Raw genomic sequence first — 19,994 nt, forward strand, 5'->3', positions numbered from 1 at the left:
CACACACCTTTAACACTGGAGGCTGCATTCAAAAGACATTATCCTCTTATGTTGATCACTGAGGTGTGAATTAATGGCTGTTGGCTGAGAAAGACTTAATCAAGCTGCATCCCAAGTCCTCTTTGGTGGCATCGTCTCTTTCATTGATTAATGACCTCTAAGAATAACTACATTAAAGATGAACTACTACAAGCCTGGACATCTACTATAAACGTTTTAAGGCAGGGGGAGTGTTGTTTTTTTCTTCCCTCATCTGTGTTTTTGGGAGGAGGGTGTGGGGCCTTAACGTCATTCCAAGGGAGCAGCACTGGATGTGGACTTCCCCAAACTTGAGTTATTAGAGTTGGTTCAGTCACTGGGGCAATGTGACTTTGGTTTGAGGGAACATCGCGCCTGATAACAACTGAGTGGTCCAGTCGTTTCTGTGTTGGGAATATTTATTTTGAAGCGTTTGTTGAGTATGAATCACAGACATGGAGAGATGGATTGGCGGTGGACACTTTTCACACTGTTTTTAAACTTTCACTTCACGTACGAGTCTCCCTCCTCCTCCTCTTATGGCTTGTTCCAAGGGTCTGCATACACTGGAGTGGTGCACAGACACAGAAACAGGTAGGAAATGTTTTCTTTTTGAACTTTTATTGCGAACTATCTAAACTTTTTCTGATTTCTAAAAAGAAAGAAAGAAAGAAAAAAGCTTCTTCAAACGCAGTTCCTCTCGGGCGTTTCTCTAATCGCACTTTTCCCAGAAGGTGAAGGCTGTGCGCTTGTGGTGCAGCACAGTTGCCAATAAAAACGCGATTACTTCCAAACTTCTCATCGATCGGTATGACCTCAGATCGGTGAAGTTTTAGCCTCTTTTGGTCATATCTATCTGTAGTCGACTGTGCCTGTGTGTTATCAGCCTGTGTCTAAATACGGCTCGAGCTCTGCCAGTGTGGCCATAGGTGATACGATCCAGATAAATGCAGGAATGTCAGTGATTAGTCTAATCTCTCATCTGGAACACACACTATTAGTGCATTAGCAGCCGTTTCCTGATAATTCATAATAGACTTGCGAGGAGAAAAAGGGAGGAAAACTGAAATTACGCACCCTCCAGAGAAAGTTCAGTAACGCATATGGAACTAGTTATTATACTTTTATGGCCAAATTACTAAAATAAGAAAAGCCCGGCTGTTTTTCTTTGGTGCTCGCACAAGTGTTCTCCCAAAAATAAATCTTGGTAAAATAGTACATCTAGGAGCTCTTGTTTATATCTGCCTCTCTCCTCAGGAACTGGTGCGCCTATGTGGTGCACAAGAACGTGAGCTGCGCCGTGCAGGGGGGTGTGGAGAGCTTCGAGGAGCCCGTGGTGGCCCCCTGCCCAGCCTACCAGCCCGACTGCCAGCAGCAAGTGACGTGAGCATCCAGAGTGGGGGGCAAAGGGGAAAAAAGGGGTCAAGGGTGCATGTTTAGATGTAGCAGATGAGACAGACTGGAGTAGCTACTGATACTGTACAGAATGTTTTTTTGGAAGAGACCAGGCAGTAGAAATGTTATGTGACTGAAGAAACTCCACTGTCAGAGCCAAAAATGCACAGTTCTCAGAAAGAGAAAAAAGAAGGCAAAATGGTTGTGCAGGAAATGTTGCCTAAACATGATTGGGACTAAGGTAAAAGTTTGGATCCAGAGGCTCAGAAATAGGAAGCCAATACAGTTTAATAGTAGGAATGAGGTGAGGTTCAGGTTAAGGGAAAAGAAAACAGGGAAATACAATCCTTGGACTCTCCTAGACCTGTATCTGAAAAATGGACACACTATTGTAAGTCCCGGTTACATTTAGACAAAAGGACCTTAACAGTTTAGGTCTAATAATCCCAATTCATCACACTTCACTCCCCTTTTCTCTCTCCGGGGAAATATAGCTGCACCATTCCCAGTACAGAATACCATGGATACATGTACACATCAGTATGTTGAACAGTAATACAAATATGTTTTCCCAAAGGAGATAATTACATTTTTGAACCAAATTCAGAATGGTCTTTGATCAAATTCAATCTAAAGATTTTTCACATATCTATGATGCATGATTTGTTTATTCTGCTCAGGGTCTAACCAGGGCCTACTACTATGCTATATTGGTCAGGGTCCCCGATTGAACCCTATCAGGGAACCAAGTTGTCTGCATCATATTTGTATATTGATTGGTAACAACTGAAAAAAGTTAATCACCATTATGTACTCAGAATGTTTATTTATATTTAGACCAGCGCAACCTTTTGGTCCAAGCATCAAAGCTTGATTCATTTATTCATTTCAAATTATTAAAACCTCTAAATCTGCATTTATCTAGTCCCATCTTGTATTTGAATATGTGTTATCACACATGAACAGATGGTTCACAGCTGCTGATTTGTCATTAGCAGGTATATTGGCCCTCAATGTAACATAACTCGATATCCTGTAGTAGCTTTCATCATCATTCTGGGATATCATTTCATTCGAAAAGCACATCAAAAAGAATCTCATCCGAGTTGTATCCAGGAGCTGCACTCCACACCTCTGTGCTGAATTAATGTCCCTGTAGATATAAACAGTTGGGAGTGGTGCGGAAGATTTATTATAGGAATTCAAAGTGCATTTCAAATGTGAAACCCAAATATTTACAAAGACACTACAAAATCTACTTCTTGTGTATATTTTTGAAATAGTTTTGTGTATATTTTGGAAGTCTGGCAGCATGGGCTTTTCTCAACACTACTATTTTCTTCCTTTCTCCTAACTTTGATAAGATGATAAATCATGTTCAAGTAACACAATGTTTGATTTAAGCCAAAAAAAATCAAACAAATCATGATCTTCCTTTGTAAATGCTTCCTGTAAATGGACGTATTCCTACCAGTAATTGGGAGTAAGTTGTCAGTAATTCTGCACAGGGAGATGTTGTGTTGCAATTTTAATGTGGTTTCACTTTATGAATCATTATTAGTTTAGAAACAAAATATTTCCACAATGCTGTGGAAAGATCATCCCTGGAAACTGTTATTTCTTAGGTCACCAGTGCACATTTCCAAGTTCCTGTGTGAAGCAAGAAGAAGCTGAAAGTGAGAGTAGACACCTCAAGTTTTCACATTTAGTTATGACACACGGTGCAGGCTGCAAGTCTCAAAATAGGGTGAGATTTAAGTTGATTACAGCCGGACTGTGAAGTATGATTGTCCTACAGGTTTTCAGTTTCCTTTTGCCCTATTCATCAATCTAGAACGGGAGCGTCAGTAAGGGTGACAGTTGGGAAATGAGCAAAGATAACCATTTCGACAGCAACTTTCCAGATGTTCCACATGACATGACCCCTGCCTTCAGGAAAGTGATGTAATCTATTGTTTCTTTGGGAACTGTTTGCCTTGGCTAGAAAGTTTGACATTAATGTAGTGTTAAGAGTAGAGAAGCTCTAAAATGTCCATACCCAGGAATCAGACATTTTGGTGTTTGTACAACAACAGTTTCCAATAAAAATATAAATCATTGAAACCGTTTCTTTCTTCTGTCTGGAAGGTCGCTCTTGCATGGAAAAACAACACATGTTTTTACAAAAAGACAGGAGTAACACTGATAACACTTTCCAAATGCTCTGGTTTTGGTCATGGACATGAAGCTGTGTGTTTCCCATTTCATATCCACATTGGCTTAAAATTTTGATGAAACAAAAGTTATTGATTACTCTGCCTTGTTTTACAGATATAAAACCCGGTTTCGACCCACGTACAAGATTGCCCACAAGACTGTCACAGAGTTAGAGTGGAGATGCTGTCCTGGTTACCAAGGTCCAGACTGTAAAGATTTAAAACCACCCCCGGATCGACAAACAGTGCAGGGAACACAGCCTTACCTCCCACCAAATCCTGGATATATACCCAGACACACACAGCGTAAGACACCTTTTTCTATTCTACCATCTGTGTTTTTATTAGTTTGCTGTAAATTATAATACAAATGCCAAATTTAACCTTTAAACTGCTAAATGAAACTATTCTCATAGAAGATATAATCACTTGTGTGTACTTGTGCATTTTGTGATTATAGGGCCAGAGCGGAGAGAGACAGGGCACCATGAGACAAGACACGGTGGGACAGATAAGGTGCGTCTCCTTGAGGGGGAAGTGCAGCGCCTCTCTCAGACAGTCCTGGATCTCCAGTCTGCTTTGTCGGGGCTAACTGCCAACGTCCGCACGGACCTGCAGGAAGACACAAAGAAGATGCTGGTGACACTTCTTAACAACATGCGTCCAGACAGCTCTGTGACTGCAGGTACGGAGGACAGCCCAGGAGTGCTTGATGGACACCAGGCCACCAGAGGAGGGATTGCTGGAGACAAGGCCATAGAGAAAATAGTGGCCCGGTTGGATGATATCAACAATGCATTGAAAAGTAAAGATGAGGCTTTGGAAGACCTAAGAGGAACCATGACGAGTCATGAGGGTCAGATCCGTGTCCTGATGGATGCCTCTCAAGCTCAGGCTCCGGCCATCACAGAGTTTGATATTGTACAGACCTACATTGATGGAAAATTTGAGAAGATGAAGAAGGAGCTAGACCAGAATGTGGAAGAACACGTGGCCAAGTTACAAACCTCATGCAATGACAAGATCCAGAGCTTGCAGAAGACCTGTGAAGACAGCTGTGACCATGGTTTGGTGAGCCTGACCAAACTGGTGAACTCCAAGGAGGCTGACCTGAAAAAGGAGATCCGGGCACTGCGTCTGGACATGGCTGCTGCAGACGGACCTGTTCGAACCCAGAGGCAGACGGATCCATCCAAGGAGAAAGAGGACCACAGTGACCACAAAGACCTGTGGCGTGAGATTGATCGTATTGCTGAGGCTCACCGCATCCTGAATGTACGTATTGACAACGAGCTGCTGCATCTGTCCGCACCTCAGGTAGACAATGATTTTGGTCCAATGATTGAAGAGCTGGAGGCCCGTATAAACATCACAGAAGAAAATGCAGAAACTCACTGTTTCTACATTGAAGAGAAGCTGACCCGAACTATTTCAGAAGAGGTGGCAGCACTACGTCAGCTCCTGGACGACCGCGTCAGCCACGTGGAGGATCAGTTTACCAACATGCTGGTGGAAATAAGCAACAATTCATTCCCAGGAATGTTTAGTGACTCCATGGATGCCCTGCAGGCTCAAGTCACTAACAACAAGTTCCTTGTTGACGGTTTGGAGCACAAGATCAATGCTGTTGGAGAGTTATGCTCTGCAGGATGTTCAGCCTCAGGAAATACTGAAGGTGCAGCAAGTTCCCCAAGCACATCTAATGGCCTAGGAAACATTGTGAAGGACCTGAGCCGGTATAGGAACGACCTGGACGTTCTTCACACAAATGTCACTACCAACACAGACAAGCTCAAGCAACTGAAGGACATGGTTGAGAGATACTCAACTGAACATGACCGTCGTGCCAGAACAATGGATGACTTCCAGAGGGGATTAATTAATCTCCAAGATAATGTGCTTGGCCTGGCCGGTGCTGTTAGCGGGTTAAGTGACTCCTTGAGCAAATACAACCAGGATGTGGAAAGAATAAACTCTACCTGCTGCCATGCGGAGCAGAGTGGTGCTCGGAGTCCAACATGGGACCGCCGGACACCAGTTCTTGCAGTACCCGCTGGTGGTCATGCAGATGACACAAGACGTCAGGTGGAGGCGCTGAAGAACGGGCTCGATGCGCTCAGTAGACAGGTGTCCACTGAACTGAGAGAGTGTAAACACAACACAGCGGGCGTTTCTGATGGCATTTCTGCCGTGGATGGTCGAGTGAGCAGACTTGAAAAAGTGTGTGGAAGATTAGACGGCGTTTCTGCCAACATCAAAGAGCTGAAAGACGGACTGGAGAGACATGTCGGCGGTATGCGTGACTGTGTCTCCAGGATGAACGTGACCTGTGGAAATCATGGCGCAGACATCGTCGCACTGCAGAACTCTGTGCAGAAGCTCCAAGGGCAACTATCCCAGATGGCCAAACACGTTTTGAAAGATGTTGCTGCCAAAGAGCCAGGTGAGTTGGTGATACTTCAGTGATATCATTGGCTGTTTGTGGTACTGTCTTTAAAAGGAGGTGATCTCAGGACCTAATGGTCTTTCACTGAGATGAAAGGTTAATGTGAGTTCATATTTATCAATGTTGCCATTTGATACATAGAAGCCTGGCAATGAGGCCCATTTTAAGGTTTAAGGTTTATCACTATACAATAGAATTTAACTCAGTGCCATTGATGTCGTGGTAAACCTTGGTAGTTGGTGTCTACAGTTTGACTGGGTCTCTTCCTGAAAGGAAACTGAAATGAGGAATCAAGGCTAGGGCACTGTGCATTGTTATCATCTGAACATAAAGGAAAGCAAGGGCGTTTATAGCTTTTTATAGCAGTCACACTCAAAGGCAAAGCAGAAAAGCCTGCTGACGTAGAGGAGCAACAGTGCAAATTGGGTGGGTCTCCCTGGAAGACATTTAGAGGACTGTGCTTCATTTGTACAGAAGAAGCTGTGAAATGATGAAAAAAGAGCTTGAAAAAGAAGTTCAAACTTCTGCCTACTTTCTCCCCTCTGCACCCCTGGCCAGCTGCTGGCATTAAGTTCTTGGATCATGCATTCATTAGTGCTAGGACTGAGGTCTTACTAGATCAAGATGAGTAATTAGACATAGATTACGGCACAATTTTGCTGCTTAAATGTCTGTTGGTTGGTTCTGCATTTTCAGCTGATTCCAGCATTAGCACAGTCAAGCACCAAAATACACTCAAAATAAGTTGGATAAAGACACAAAAACTAAATACACAATCTTTTTTTCAGCTTCCTCCCTAACTTTCAATTTATCAAGTGTGATTAACATCTGTGTAAACACAAACTGTTCCTGGAGATAATCCCCCCCATATAATGCATTCTGCTTTGCCTGGTTTACATGGAGGCTTGGAAGGAAGGATCAGATCCCATGAATGACCACAGGGTATTTCCCGGAGTGGGAGGACACGAGTTCACTGGGCCTCCTGTGCTTGCCTTGAGTATGTCATTCAATATGTCCCGGCACCGAGAGGCAGAGGCCCACAATGGAAACTTCCTGTGACTTAGATTCATGTTGTCCTAAGAATTTCCCAGTTTTAATGTCAGGAATGTGACAGGTAAACTGAATCTTAAATTTTCACATGCCAAGCTAAGTTTATATTCCGGTCTCAGACCCTCCTAGCTATGATTTACTCGCACTGTTTCGCGCCTCATTACTCCCTTATGTAAATGTCAGAACCCGAAACCTAACCCTTGTAGATTGTTCCATCTTGCCCACTCCCTTTATGACCATGTTGAGCTGTGAGATCTTCTTTCTTGCACCATGACATAGCTTTTTCTACTCATACCACAGAACCTCAACCTCAGTGCTCAGTGTCTCACCACACACAAAAACACACACACTCATACACGCATACACAATACACCTCCCTCTTTCTCCTTGCACATGTACACATACCAACCTCCAGAGATTCCCGTCGGGTGACCTCAGCCTTATGAGCAGAATCTGGTCTTCATTAAGGGCCCTGACTCACTGCTGGAGCCACTCTTGATGGAGAGGGGAGAAGCAGGGCTCCACACCCAGGACCAGATGCTTCAACTACCCTCGCTTGTGATGTCATGACTTGGGCCCCACCACCGGTGCCTCCCTTTCTGAAACCATCGTCCAAAAAGCAGTTGTGTGATAGAGAGACCTGAGGAGGAATGGAAGGTGGATGGATTAATGGTTGTGGTGTAGAGAGACAGAGTGCGTGAAGGCATTTTGTATTCCATTTCACTCTTCGCCAAAGATGGCCAGTTATTTCCAAACTGTGATATTTGATTTCATTACCGTACATGGAACATTATACTGCACTTCTTCCCGGCATTAAATCAGAGAGAACTGTGCGTACTGACTCATGACTGTGAAATTTGCTATAGAGGTGATGATAGTCAGAAGTAGCTATTTCCATTTTGTCGTGTTTTTTATTACTATGCTGCGTTTAAAAGGATTACAGTACAGGCATGACAGTGGTAGTGAAAATAGCCCACACTAGTTCACTTTCTTGCTTAGAGTCAGATGAGAAGATTGATACCAAACTCATGTTAAAGGGACCACCCACAGCTGATAGGGGAAAAAGCTCCGTCCAAATGTAACAAAAGTCCACCCCTAAATCTCACAATTTAACTTCCTGGAGTTGCTGCTTGGTTGTCAAAGCAACTGGTCCTGATCAAGAAATGGTTTGGCACATATTTACTGCAGTGATTTTGTATCGATTTAACAAACAAGATATAAAGTAGTAAGTTTTATTAGTGAGGTGCTGGTAGCTGGATTTTGTTCATTTGGATAGAAGCTGAATAATTGTTTACATATTGTGTTCTGAGATAATTTAGTTAAGACTCCCAATGACTATCAAGATATCAGAGAAGTATCGGATTTCCCATCCAACTTTTTACAATTAACCAGATATTACATTTCCAAAATGTCCTGAGACATTCCCTTTGAATGGCAAAGATCATCGTATTCTTACACTTTGTATACACAATCTGTATTGTAAATCTCATGATGAGAAGGTTTGTTTGGCTGTGTGGCCCAGAATTTAATGTTTTGTCCAAGCTTGGGAAAGAGAAAAATACTCTAAATAGAGATAAAAAATATAAAAAATTCCACGAAAACTCCCAGCTCTCTGGGTGTGGTGGTGGTTGCGAACCTACTGAAATGTTTCCTCTCTGCTCATATTCTCCACACAGTCATATGAAGACCCCGAGGAGGCTGGGAACAGATGAGGTGTTGTAATAGCATAACTGAAAGATTAAGTGGAATAGCTTTGCCCTTACTCAATGCGACTGCTGAATGGATTCGTGTGACTTCAGTTGCAAAATGTTGGCATTGATTTGCCCTCAGCAGCAGCTGCTGCAGCCGCGGCGGTGGTGGTTTACTACAACTGCACCACGACTTATGGGTTTTCTCCTGCATGGTCTTTCTCTCCAATAGGGAGGTGGAGTTCAGCAGCTGCTCAAGGCAAAGCAGACTCTTAAATCTTGCCTCATTTCAAAGTTTAACTCTCGTGCATTTTGTTATTTTGAAATAACAGTTTTTCAGTATCTAACCGGCTTGATAGAGGTTATTAGGAAACGTAGAAATATGTAAAGAGCTTCTGCTCTCAAGGAGCTGGAGCACACTGTTCCTTATTCTGACAGTGACTAATCAGCCGTCTTGTGCTGAATTTTCTCATTTGACTCTCAAGCTGTTTTTTTTTTCTACTCCTTTTTTTTTGGAGGCGATCCCAGCCCAGCTCAAATAACTTCCCTGTCATTTCCCTTCTTCTTCTCTCTCTCTCTCTCTCTCTCTCTCTCTCTCTCTCTCTCTCTCTCTCTCTCTGTCTCTCTCTCTCTCTCTCTCTGTCTCTCTCTCTCTCTGTCTTATCTCTGAATTGCTCTCTCTCATCCTCTCTCCTTCTGGCCACTATTTTTTTTTCTCTTCCGATTTGTCCTTCCAAGAGTGCAGAGGACTTCTCCTCCTCCCTCTCCCTGTAAGTATGCATTGACAAGGGAGGCTATCAAAAATATCAACAAAAAAAAGAGGGGAGAAAAAAAAGCTGGAATAAAATGAATGCTTTGATTTCATGGATCAATACTTTGCAATTGATCATTCTGACTTTATATCGGTGAGACAGGCAGTGAGATTAACTGTCTACTGTGATGAGGGAACACAAGAGAAACAAGACATCAAAGGCCTTTTTGAAGTCGAAGCGTGTCTGCTGGGGAAGAATGGAAAATTGTATTTGACAGTGCCACACACACATACACACACACACACACACAGTATATATTTAGTCAGCACCGGATTTTTTGAGGGGGCGCTTTGACTCCAACAGTTTCCCCCAGAGACATCTGAAAAGCCGTGAGGTGAGGTGTTTCCATCTCTTAACCCGGGAGCCCATCTGAAAGTCTTCAGAGGAGAGTGGAGCCAGATACATAACGGGAGTCCCAGAGGTCTGCCATGTGGTGCACAGTTTGAAACTCCCATCATTAATATCAGTGGAGGAAAATGGGGGGTGGACGATGAAATTGTGTCCATGTGCATATAGAGAAAATGAAAAGAGGATAATGTATGTCAGACAGACTGTGAGTGATGCATTATTGTACGTGTGTGTGTGTGTAACCACCACCACCACCGCCGTCACCACACCCTGCTCCGTGCCCCTTGACACCATTTTCCATCGCATGATCGACTTGTCTGTTGCAATACTACATGATGCTCGCCGACGCGTTTGAAACACTCATTGCACTGTCACCCAAAAGCTGCAGCCACCGGTGACTAAAGCATCCCTCCGATCCGCCTACCTACGATGTCTCAATCTGCATGTAAACAATAACATCTGGTTTTGGTGAATCCTTTTTCGGTTGCACCAGCTCAGTCTGTGTGTACTGTATGTGCACGCGCCCTTCACTGTGTTTTTTTCCCCGACTCTTGCGGTTGCCCCCTTAGTGAGAAGCAGGCTGAGAGCTCATGGGAAATATGCACTCAGGCAACTGGCATCCTGAAGGAGGCATAGGGAGGAAATGAAGAAGAGATTTCTGATTATCTCAGTACATGATGATTGGTGGTTTTAATTTGTTTTTGATTATACATGTGGTTTCTGAGTAGCTTGTGGTGCCACTCGCTTGCAGTTGGAAGGGAAAATTTGTTGTTGATGTTTTATTTGATAAAAAAAAAACAGAGTGTCTGATTACTTTCATAATCCAGAGTAAGAATCTGACTCTAATATAACATGATTATTCTCAGGTACTTTTAGATTGATCACTTCGCCTGAGTGCAGGAATCAGTGCACAGTTTCAATCATTATAATGTTGTTTGCTTTGGCAGAACTCATAAACGATTACACTAGTTTCAAGATGCCACAAAGTCCTTTAAAGGTACTGTAGGCTACCCTGTGAAATTAGTGTGAACGTTTATTCTTGACCTTGGAAATAGAAAGTGGAAAATCTAATAAACTCATCTAGTTGAGAGTTAAGAAAATGCAGCAGCGCACCAACTAATAAAATACCAAAGTTTACATTCATGTGGCTAATGCTAACAAAAGTCCTCTATAAACACAAGAAGAACAAGAAAAGCCAATGTTTGACTCTTTCTAATAATATACTTTGTTCAGTGTTTGCCAGCTTGTCTTTTTCTCCTTCCTTGTCTTTTCCTGCCATATTGCTACATTGCATATTGCCTTACAGCTACTAACTGCATAGCATAACACCATCAGCAACAGATGTGCCCCCCCCGCCACACACACACTCATATGGAAACATATGTTTCCTCTTGTGTGTGTGCGAGTAGCGCAAGAGACACACACACACAGAGGAGACCCCCTCATCAACAGTGCACATACATAGACTGAGACGTGAACATGCTCCACATTACTGCCCAGTATGTCGACAGTTTTGTTGTGAGCATGCTTACGTTAGCGTTTGGCTCAATCACCCACAGTGCTTAAAGGGATAGTTCAACATTTTGGCAAATGAGCCTGTTGCCATAATCCTTATATAGGAGAAGGTTCATTACCTTTAATTATCGGTGCATGTTGTTTTGAGATCCACGGGGCAGAGATGCGAGCTGCTCAGTGAACACAATGGACAGGTCCCCTGTCCCTCATCAAACTCATCAAATACACAATCCAACAATCCAAGTGCTCTAGCGGAGAAGTTGTGACCTGCACATTCACCACGCTGAGATAATCATGTACAAATTATGTAACATTACGACACATGAAGCAAATACTCAGAACAACTTGTGCTTTTGAAATGTAGTTTCCGGCTACGCATTTGCCTCGAAAACAATTCTGTCTTGTAATGTTACATTATTAATTCATAGCATGGTGACTGTGCAGGTCACAACTTCTCCATGAGAGCGTTTTGGAGTTGTTGGATTGTGTATTTGATGAGTTTGATGAGGGACAGGGGACCTGTACCGTTCACCTCCATTGTGTTCACTGAGCAGCTCACGTCTCTTCGGATCTCAAAACAACATGCACTGATAATTAAAGGTAATGAACCTACTGCTATGACTATAGGGATTATGGCACTAGGCAAATTTGCCAAAATGTTAAACTATCCTTTTGAATAACATCATCAACAATCAGCTGATTTGAAACATCCAAATCAGATGTATAGCTACACAGCATACAGGAGGTGGCCTTTATGCCTTGGCCTTCTCACCATTACACTACTGACACCATCATATCTACACGGCTTGCTGATGCATCGCTGTTTGCCATCTCATCTCCATTATGCATTGAAACATTATGGCAGTGATGGCTTGATGAGATTTAACATTTGTGCATCTCTCTGTATAATAGTTAATATGCTTATTCTCCCTGTAGAGTCTTTTGTATACTGTGTCTGAGAGCTTTGCTAAAGAGCAGAGCCTTTTCCCACCATAATCATTTGCAATAAGTGGTCATTTCCTTGATGCAAGTGTCTCTGCATGAATGACATTACTGTAATCCTGTTAGCCAGGCTCCATTTATGCCCAACCTCACCCACAAGGTCGAAAATGGCACGACAGATACAGTTGTATGTGCCCGCCCCGGTGCACCAAACAAGTCATATAAACGTACAGACCGTTTACTGAAGCCAGAAAATACAGCGCGACACAAATCTGTCCGACACCTGGTTGTGAGAAGGGGCTGACACAAAGCAGGTACTGTAATTACTTTTTGTTGTCCCCGGGACGCTCTCGCAGCGTCTCTGCATCCACCTCAGAGGCCCATGTGATGTCTGCGCCCTCAGGGGGTCTGGCAAGCAGCCAACCTGTTTCTCTTCAGATGGTTCTCGTTGCCTAAAAGTCAAATCGACCGCCTGGTTTGTTTTTATGAAGGGTAATAATAAGGGTACCGGTTGAGAAAAAAAAAAAAGCTCCAAGGTGCAGAGCAGGCCTGGTCTAATTTGGCTCGTTATCAGAGTACAAGATATTGAGGAGATTTCACAAGCGAAGGGAGGGATGTGGTCTGAATGTGAGAGAGGAAGTTGGATAAGTAAACAAAAATTACACCAGAGGCTTGTGTGATTCACTAACAGCGTTTTCCATAATCATCACAGATCATAAAGCCTATCATATGGTTGGGAAGTGAATTATAAACTGATATATTTACATATTTGCTCCTTTTTCTTATGTCTTTTTTTTTAGGAATGACTTTGAGACCAGAGAGGCCGGAAACCACTCCAACCAGAACTCGAATACAGCAAATCCATATCCCTCTAATCATCCCGCCACCGCCGTCCAGCCCCAGACAGCCTTACAACCCCGGCCAACCGGTGCAGCCCAACACGCACACAAACAAGATCATCACTCCACCGAGGCAGCCGTCCAGCCCCCAGCAACCAGGCCACCACACTCTGGTTCCCCTGGTTCCCGTAAGGCCGGTGGTGGAGACGGGCGAGGCCGGACCTCCGGGCTACGTCCGCAGGGTGACCGTGAGGAGAGGCTCCGAGCACTCGTCGTCTAGCACGCCTGTCAAAGGGTTCGCAGGTGCACCAGGTGAGAGACACTATAATGTTCACAATGACCTTTTGGTTTTCTAGACCGACATTCATCCTTTTTATGTTTTATTTGATTGATCTGGACCGAACAACAAAACATCTGAGTCTCCTTGTAGTTTCACCATGGGGATTTTTTTTAGCACAAAACTGGATTTGGCAATGCTGTAAATTGTAGCCTGCAAATTACAGAGGCAAGTACCATAAAAAAAATTAAAAAAAACTGCAATCCGTTTGTTGTGTTTTGGATCCTACATTGTGTCTTTAAACTGCTTACTTCTGCCGCTTGCATATTAAAACATAACTATCAGCTACAAAATCTTTCTCCCATGCTTATCGTAATGTTTAATTCCCCAGAACAACAACAATAGACATACAGTACGTAGCTCATATCGAAAAACAGAATTTCCCAGAGCTGCTGTATTTCTGTTGGTACAGTATATAATAAGTTTAAATAAATACCATCATTGCTAATTGAACTGCAGCATAACTAACTGTACTAAATACTAGTAGCTATCTATTGTTGGTCAAATATACTCAACAACTTTCACTGTAATTTGCAGGCTGCCGTCTCAGATGTCTCTGATGCACAGACTTGTAAGATGCATGAATGAAGGGTGAAACTAGAATCTGTCATCGCTGCAATGACAGCAAGGATTTTTATGACACTCACATGACAGCATGTCTAGCGCGGTGCTGTCGAGGCTGAGCCAACATCACCGCACGTGTGACAGAATATACTCATGTTCCTCTTTTTCAATTGCTGCTGTCAATTCAAAGTCACATCCAAACTAACGACGAGCGACAAACTTTGGAACTGAGCCGGCGTCTGTTTTTTGTTCTTTTGTTTAATTTTCACACAAGGAACCAATAACAGGCGTTAAATTATCCCTACACTTTTTATTTCCACCTCCAGACAATAGATTTCTATACCAAAATGACTTTTTAGTGGAGTCAAATTGGATGGAAGAGCAAACAGATAGTCTTAGATTTTGCCAGCTCCGGGTTGAACTAACTGGACTCCTCTTGGGAAAACAAGAAGCAACAAAATAGGCTTTGTTTTCACTCTCACATGGGTATGTTTTGGCAGCACAGTATTAGAGACAGCAGTTGTACAGTAATTGTTCCCTGATAGTGTGGGAGAAGAAGCCATGTACTTCCTATTAGTCCAAGACTTCTGGCTTTGATATGGAGCCATGAAAGTTGTTTCAGGTTTCTTTCATTACCACGCAAGTGGGTTTTTCACGTCAATTTTTATTCTCAGTTGTGTCTTTGAGAGTTTTTATCTGGAGCTCACATACCTGCAGGTTTGGATCCATGTCAAGCCTCTAGAGAAACACCTGCATTGCCCTGAAAGAACAAAATCAGAATCAACTTGACTCGAAATGCACTTGTAAAACCAAAATTATGCAGTTTGGATTATGAACTGTTTTCTCTTTTCTTATATCGTCTTGGGGAAACTGTCCCTCAGTTGCCATAATGTTTTTGCATGGAAAACCAAACAGCTGCCTCTGGCAAGTGCGTTCACTAACCCCGTCTCCTCAGATGATAATAAAACATGATGTGTTTCTCATCTGGTTCTCTTGCAGGCTATCCTCCTCTGCAGCCAGTGTCTTTCAAGCCGCAATCCACCAACCACCAAGGTATTGTAGCAGTTCATTATCAAGTTAAATTGCATGCATGTGAAGACTTTGCCATTCTACCACATCAGCGCAGAAGAAGAAGAAGAAAAAAACCTGGAAAAGCTGTGAATAATTTGTAGCCTTAGAGTGCGAGGGAGTGAGAACTGGATGTGTTTAGTTGAAGGAGATGTGGGCGAGCTGTGGAAGGATTTTAACTCATCAGGCACTTACCAGAAAGTTTTTTTTTTACCCGGGGCTGCAAGGCAAATGTTACATTCGGTGATTATGATTAAAGAAATGGTATTGTTGAAGTAGATACGTGACTGAAACAAAGTTCAGTCAGTCGGTCCACCGGCTGACGCAGATAAAGCTAGACTAGAATAAACAGATCCTTTGTATTCGTTTTTTAAAAACACACAACCTGAGACTCATATGACTGGAACAGCTATAAACATAAAAAGGTGTCAGACTTTGGCTCAAAGCCTTGACAGTAGGAACACGTACCAGCTTAACACTTTCTTCATTTGCACCTTGTAGTTCCCGTAGCAGCAAAGGTGCCGTGGAACCCGCTGCATCAAGCTCCAGTTCAATCACCAGGTAAAAAAAAAAAAAATCCATCTGGAAATCATCTCTCTGCCTCTCACCACTTCTATAGCTGCATGGGTACAGAAAGAAAAAAACATAAAAATAATTTCATTAGTTTATGGAGAGGTTTATGTGAAGTGATGTATTCAGTGAGATGAGGTGACAAATACACCTAAATACATACGTCTTTGAAGTGAGTGAGTGAGTGAGTGAGTGAGACGCTGCCTGACTCATGTGTTTCTGTGGGGTCCAGTTTCAGTGGACAACAGCGCCTTTGCAGATCCCTTCTCCTTCTCGGCCGGCCTCACCCAGCAGCCTTTCTCTGGAGACTTCGGCATCATTCGCTTCAACAGGATCCTGGTTAATGATGGCGGACACTACAATCCACAGACAGGTACAGCAAACACAAACACACACAGAATTATGATACATTTAATGAAACGCAAATATCCCAGGAACCACTTTGATTCCTTTGAGTCTTTTGTTTCTTCCGTTCATCACTGGGCCCAGTTGTTCAAAGGTAATCTGATTAAATTTTGGATAATGGATTGGATCAAATCTTTAAAATGGCTTGTTCAAAACAAAAAACTGATACTGAGACCGGATTAGATCACATAGTCCAGTCTTGGTTTTAATCTGGATCAAACCCTCAGTTTGTGTTGTTCAAAACTTTTTAGTGGCATCGGGATAACCAAAAAATTGGTTATTCTGGTCCCAACGGTTTGGTGGATTCGGGGTGAATTTCAGGAACAAAATGTGGTTAAAATTAAATTCAAACTACTCAAATAAACAACATTCATACTGTAGTATAAATACACATTTATTGATTTATATTTTGCACCTGAATTTTTAAACCATTACAGTGATAAAGTAAATAAAGTTAACTTTTGATTATTCCACAAATGAAGAACCTTTCCCAAATATTGGATAATTAAATGAAATTTGAAATTTGAATGAAATGAATTGGAAACACATTGAAAAATATTTGCAATGTATTTGAATAATGTACTTTTTACCTAGTAGCCTTCAGTGTGATATGCAGTCCCATTTAGAGCAATCATTATCCAGATTTGGTAATCATGAAGTCTGTATCTGGATCAGACTGCTCCAATCCAACTTTGCTTTTAACAACTGGCGTAAAAGTAAAACGGACTACGTGGACTGTGGATTAACAAAAAAAGGGATTTCAAAATCCAGATAATTTTGATCCAGATTAGCCTACACCTTTTGAACAACTGGGCCCTGAAGCCTGTTGCTTCAACTACCTCGTGCTGTTTTGGTATAGATCTGAACCTGCTAGGTCTGTTGTTGTAGTCTAAGTTTAAGGTGTGGACCGGGTCTGGTTGTGGTGATGAGGGCAGTGGGGGTTTGTTAGACAGTCTGGCAGGATAATGGTGACGGCGGCCCTGCAGAGCTGGGCAAAGGCAAAGAAAACCCCAAGCTGGCAATAATGAGATGGGAGCTGAGCGTGGCAGGCAGCTGGACAGCAGGCGAGTGGATCTGAGGCACAGGAGCAGGATTAGAAAAAAGTCCATAAAATACAGAGAGAGAAAAACAGGGAACAAACCGAACATGGTCGCAGCGTTAGCAGCACTAAAAGAGACGGAAAGATCTAGTGGAGAGATGCTGAGTTGAACCGGTCCTTTATACTGCAGCAGGTAGAGGTGGTAATTGCATGATGAGAAGCAGGTGTGTGTGGAGACTGGAGGGAGCATAAGCCACGCCCACTTCCCTCTCACTCACACACACAAATACAAAGAGGCAAACTGCAGACAAACAAGAGAACAAGAGGGAAACAGAAGGAAAACAATGCCTTATCCTAACAGTGTGTGTCATATAATTATTAATCACCCATGAAGACGGGTTAGGAAACAGGGGAATGAAAGCAAACATACCTGTAGGTTACAAGTCACGAATGTAACAGCGTGTAACTCGGGTACAGTGTCATCATCACCCTCAGCGGCGTTGTTTCCACAAGAGGTATATTTGATGGAGAGGAAAACAGAGCAGATTAATATTGGACATCCCATCCACTGGAGGCCAGAGACGTGACTCCAGATGAATGCTAATGTTGCTCTGTGTCTGCCGGATGAGCCGATGTTTGCTCTATGTCTGCCATGATTCTTTTATAAGGTGACAATATATCAATGTGATGTCGTCCCTGATGGGCCGAGACAAACATTATATATAGGCCTATACGTTTTTGCACTACATTCATATATCTTCTTTCAGCGTTAAAGGAGACATATTATGCCACTTTTCCACAAATTAAAATAGTTCCCAGGTGTCGTAAAGAAATGTCTGTGACATGCTTCGGTCAAAATACCCCAAGGATCAAACATCACAGCTCTTTTCATTTGCTCAAAACAGCCCTGTTCAGAACGGCTGGTTTCAGTGCCTGTCCCTTTACATGCAAATGAGCCACTGCTCACCAGGCCCCGCCCCCTCTACAGATAGACCAGGGCGGCATCTTTATGCAAATGAGAGTGACTGAGGCATCCTGGGTAATTTAGGGGCAGCGCCTGGCATCCCTCCATTGAAAAGTTCAGCCTAACTGGCTTGACAAACTAACTAACAAAAAGTTGGCTACTATTTACAGACAACACTTAGCCAAAACCTACCTGGTGATTCGACCAAATACGTGTAGATGTCTGGGTAAGAAATTTCTGGCCACTGTGTGGGGTCATTGATCATTGTGGGAGGCTAAATGGGCATACCGGTAGATTAATTAATTGTAATTTTCCAGATAGCGTGAACGGTCGGTTTCAAGGAGGGTGTCAAAATATTTACGAGACATAGTGCTACAAAAGAAACACAAAATAAAACATTCAAATTGATTGTTAGTTAGTCTACATTCCATCAAAACATAAAAAGCCACTGAGTGCAATTTAAAAATGCCGGGCACTGCCCCTAAATTACCCAGGATGCCTCAGTCATTCTCATTTGCGTAGAGATGCCGCTCTGGTCTCACAGGTAAGGGTGGTATTATGCAAATTCAAAAACTAATGACATCATTGCATGACAACTGAGTACACAGCTCGTAAAACCACATGGATTTCAACCTCGGGAGCCTGAAAATTAAAGATTTTCTTTGTCAATTCTCACTCCTACAGGGATCTTCACCGTGCCGCAGGATGGCCGATACCTGGTCTCAGGTCTGCTCAGCGCAAAGCCGGGTGATCGTGTGGAGGCCGTCCTGTCAGTGTCGAACCGCAGTGTCCAGAAGCTGCAGAGCTCGGCGGGGCCTGGAGACGCTTACCACCGGGGCCCGGCCGGAGACCACTGCGGCTGCGGCGGCTCGGTGTCCTTCAGCCTGATTCTGCCCCTGAGGAAAGGAGACCGTGTGGGTCTGGTGCGGACCGGGGGCCAGCTGGCCACCACCGAGGCCAGGGAGATCCTCTCCACCTTCAGCGCCATCTTCCTGTACGCACCGCAGGCCAAACGATAGCTGGAAAAGCTGGAAAGCTCACGTGGGACACTGAGAGCAAGGACTAGTTTGTTCCCAGACAGCTGGAAATGTTGAAGAAAAACCAAAGTTGTCACTGATTTGCTGTGATGTAGCTACTCTGCCACGCAGTGCCACTGTGTGAAGATCCTCAGTTATAAATTTCTGCTACGACATTGCAATTTCTAAGCCAAGATACCTGAACACATTTGTTCCTAATATATCTGATTACCAAGTTGCCTTTTTGTACCTATTGTGAATGTCTTGTGTAAAAGTGTTTATAAATTAACATTAAATACATAAAATTAAATTTTTATAATAACAAAACCACCTCAGAGACTCAGTACGGTCAACATAGCAGTGGAATATAATGTTACTGGTTGGACCATGAAGCTTGATCAATCACCTTTGAGCCTGAGCTCAGTTCATCTCACTGTCTAACCTGCACTGTAGAGGCAGAGAATGATTAATGATTAATAAACACATATAAAGAGATTGATGTTGTTAAATGAGGCTTAGCAACACTAACTTTAATTACCGGTAATGTCACAAACTTGGCCAGCCTCAGAAAACAGCGCTCAGAGAGACAAGGTTAGATGGGAAAAAAAAAATTTAAAAAAATTGGGGTCATTACGTAAAACGGGTGTGGATGAAAAATAAATTTCCCCTTCTGCTCACTCCTGAGATTTAGAGAGTTCCCCCAACAGCATACTGCAAGAATCTGAAGTGTATTTAACCTTCAGCTCAGCCTCTGCTAACCCTTTAAAAGAAAAAAAAACCTCT

At 43.0% G+C, this 19,994-nt stretch overlaps 1 protein-coding gene across 1 annotated transcript; it reads left to right on the forward strand.

Moving 5' to 3' along the window:
* Nucleotides 1-309: 309 nt before the first annotated feature.
* On the forward strand, nucleotides 310-19,806 carry emilin2a (elastin microfibril interfacer 2a). Its single transcript, XM_083990828.1, has 9 exons — nucleotides 310-612; nucleotides 1,276-1,401; nucleotides 3,724-3,914; nucleotides 4,069-6,051; nucleotides 13,210-13,560; nucleotides 15,149-15,202; nucleotides 15,719-15,778; nucleotides 16,020-16,160; nucleotides 18,880-19,806. The coding sequence occupies exons 1-9, from the start codon at nucleotides 461-463 to the stop codon at nucleotides 19,212-19,214; spliced, it is 3,393 nt and encodes a 1,130-aa protein (XP_083846954.1). The 5' UTR covers nucleotides 310-460; the 3' UTR covers nucleotides 19,215-19,806.
* The last annotated feature ends 188 nt before the right edge of the window (nucleotides 19,807-19,994 follow it).

The sequence above is a fragment of the Trachurus trachurus genome (assembly GCF_905171665.1).
Source record: "Trachurus trachurus genome assembly, chromosome: 17".
Lineage (NCBI taxonomy): Eukaryota > Metazoa > Chordata > Actinopteri > Carangiformes > Carangidae > Trachurus > Trachurus trachurus.

Coding starts and splice junctions, on each gene's coding strand:
- emilin2a (XM_083990828.1), top strand. CDS start 461: ATGAATCACAGACATGGAGAGATGGATTGGCGGTGGACACTTTTCACA. Junction 3,915..4,068: donor TATACCCAGACACACACAGC/GTAAGACACCTT, acceptor TTGTGATTATAG/GGCCAGAGCGGAGAGAGACA. Junction 13,561..15,148: donor AGGGTTCGCAGGTGCACCAG/GTGAGAGACACT, acceptor GTTCTCTTGCAG/GCTATCCTCCTCTGCAGCCA.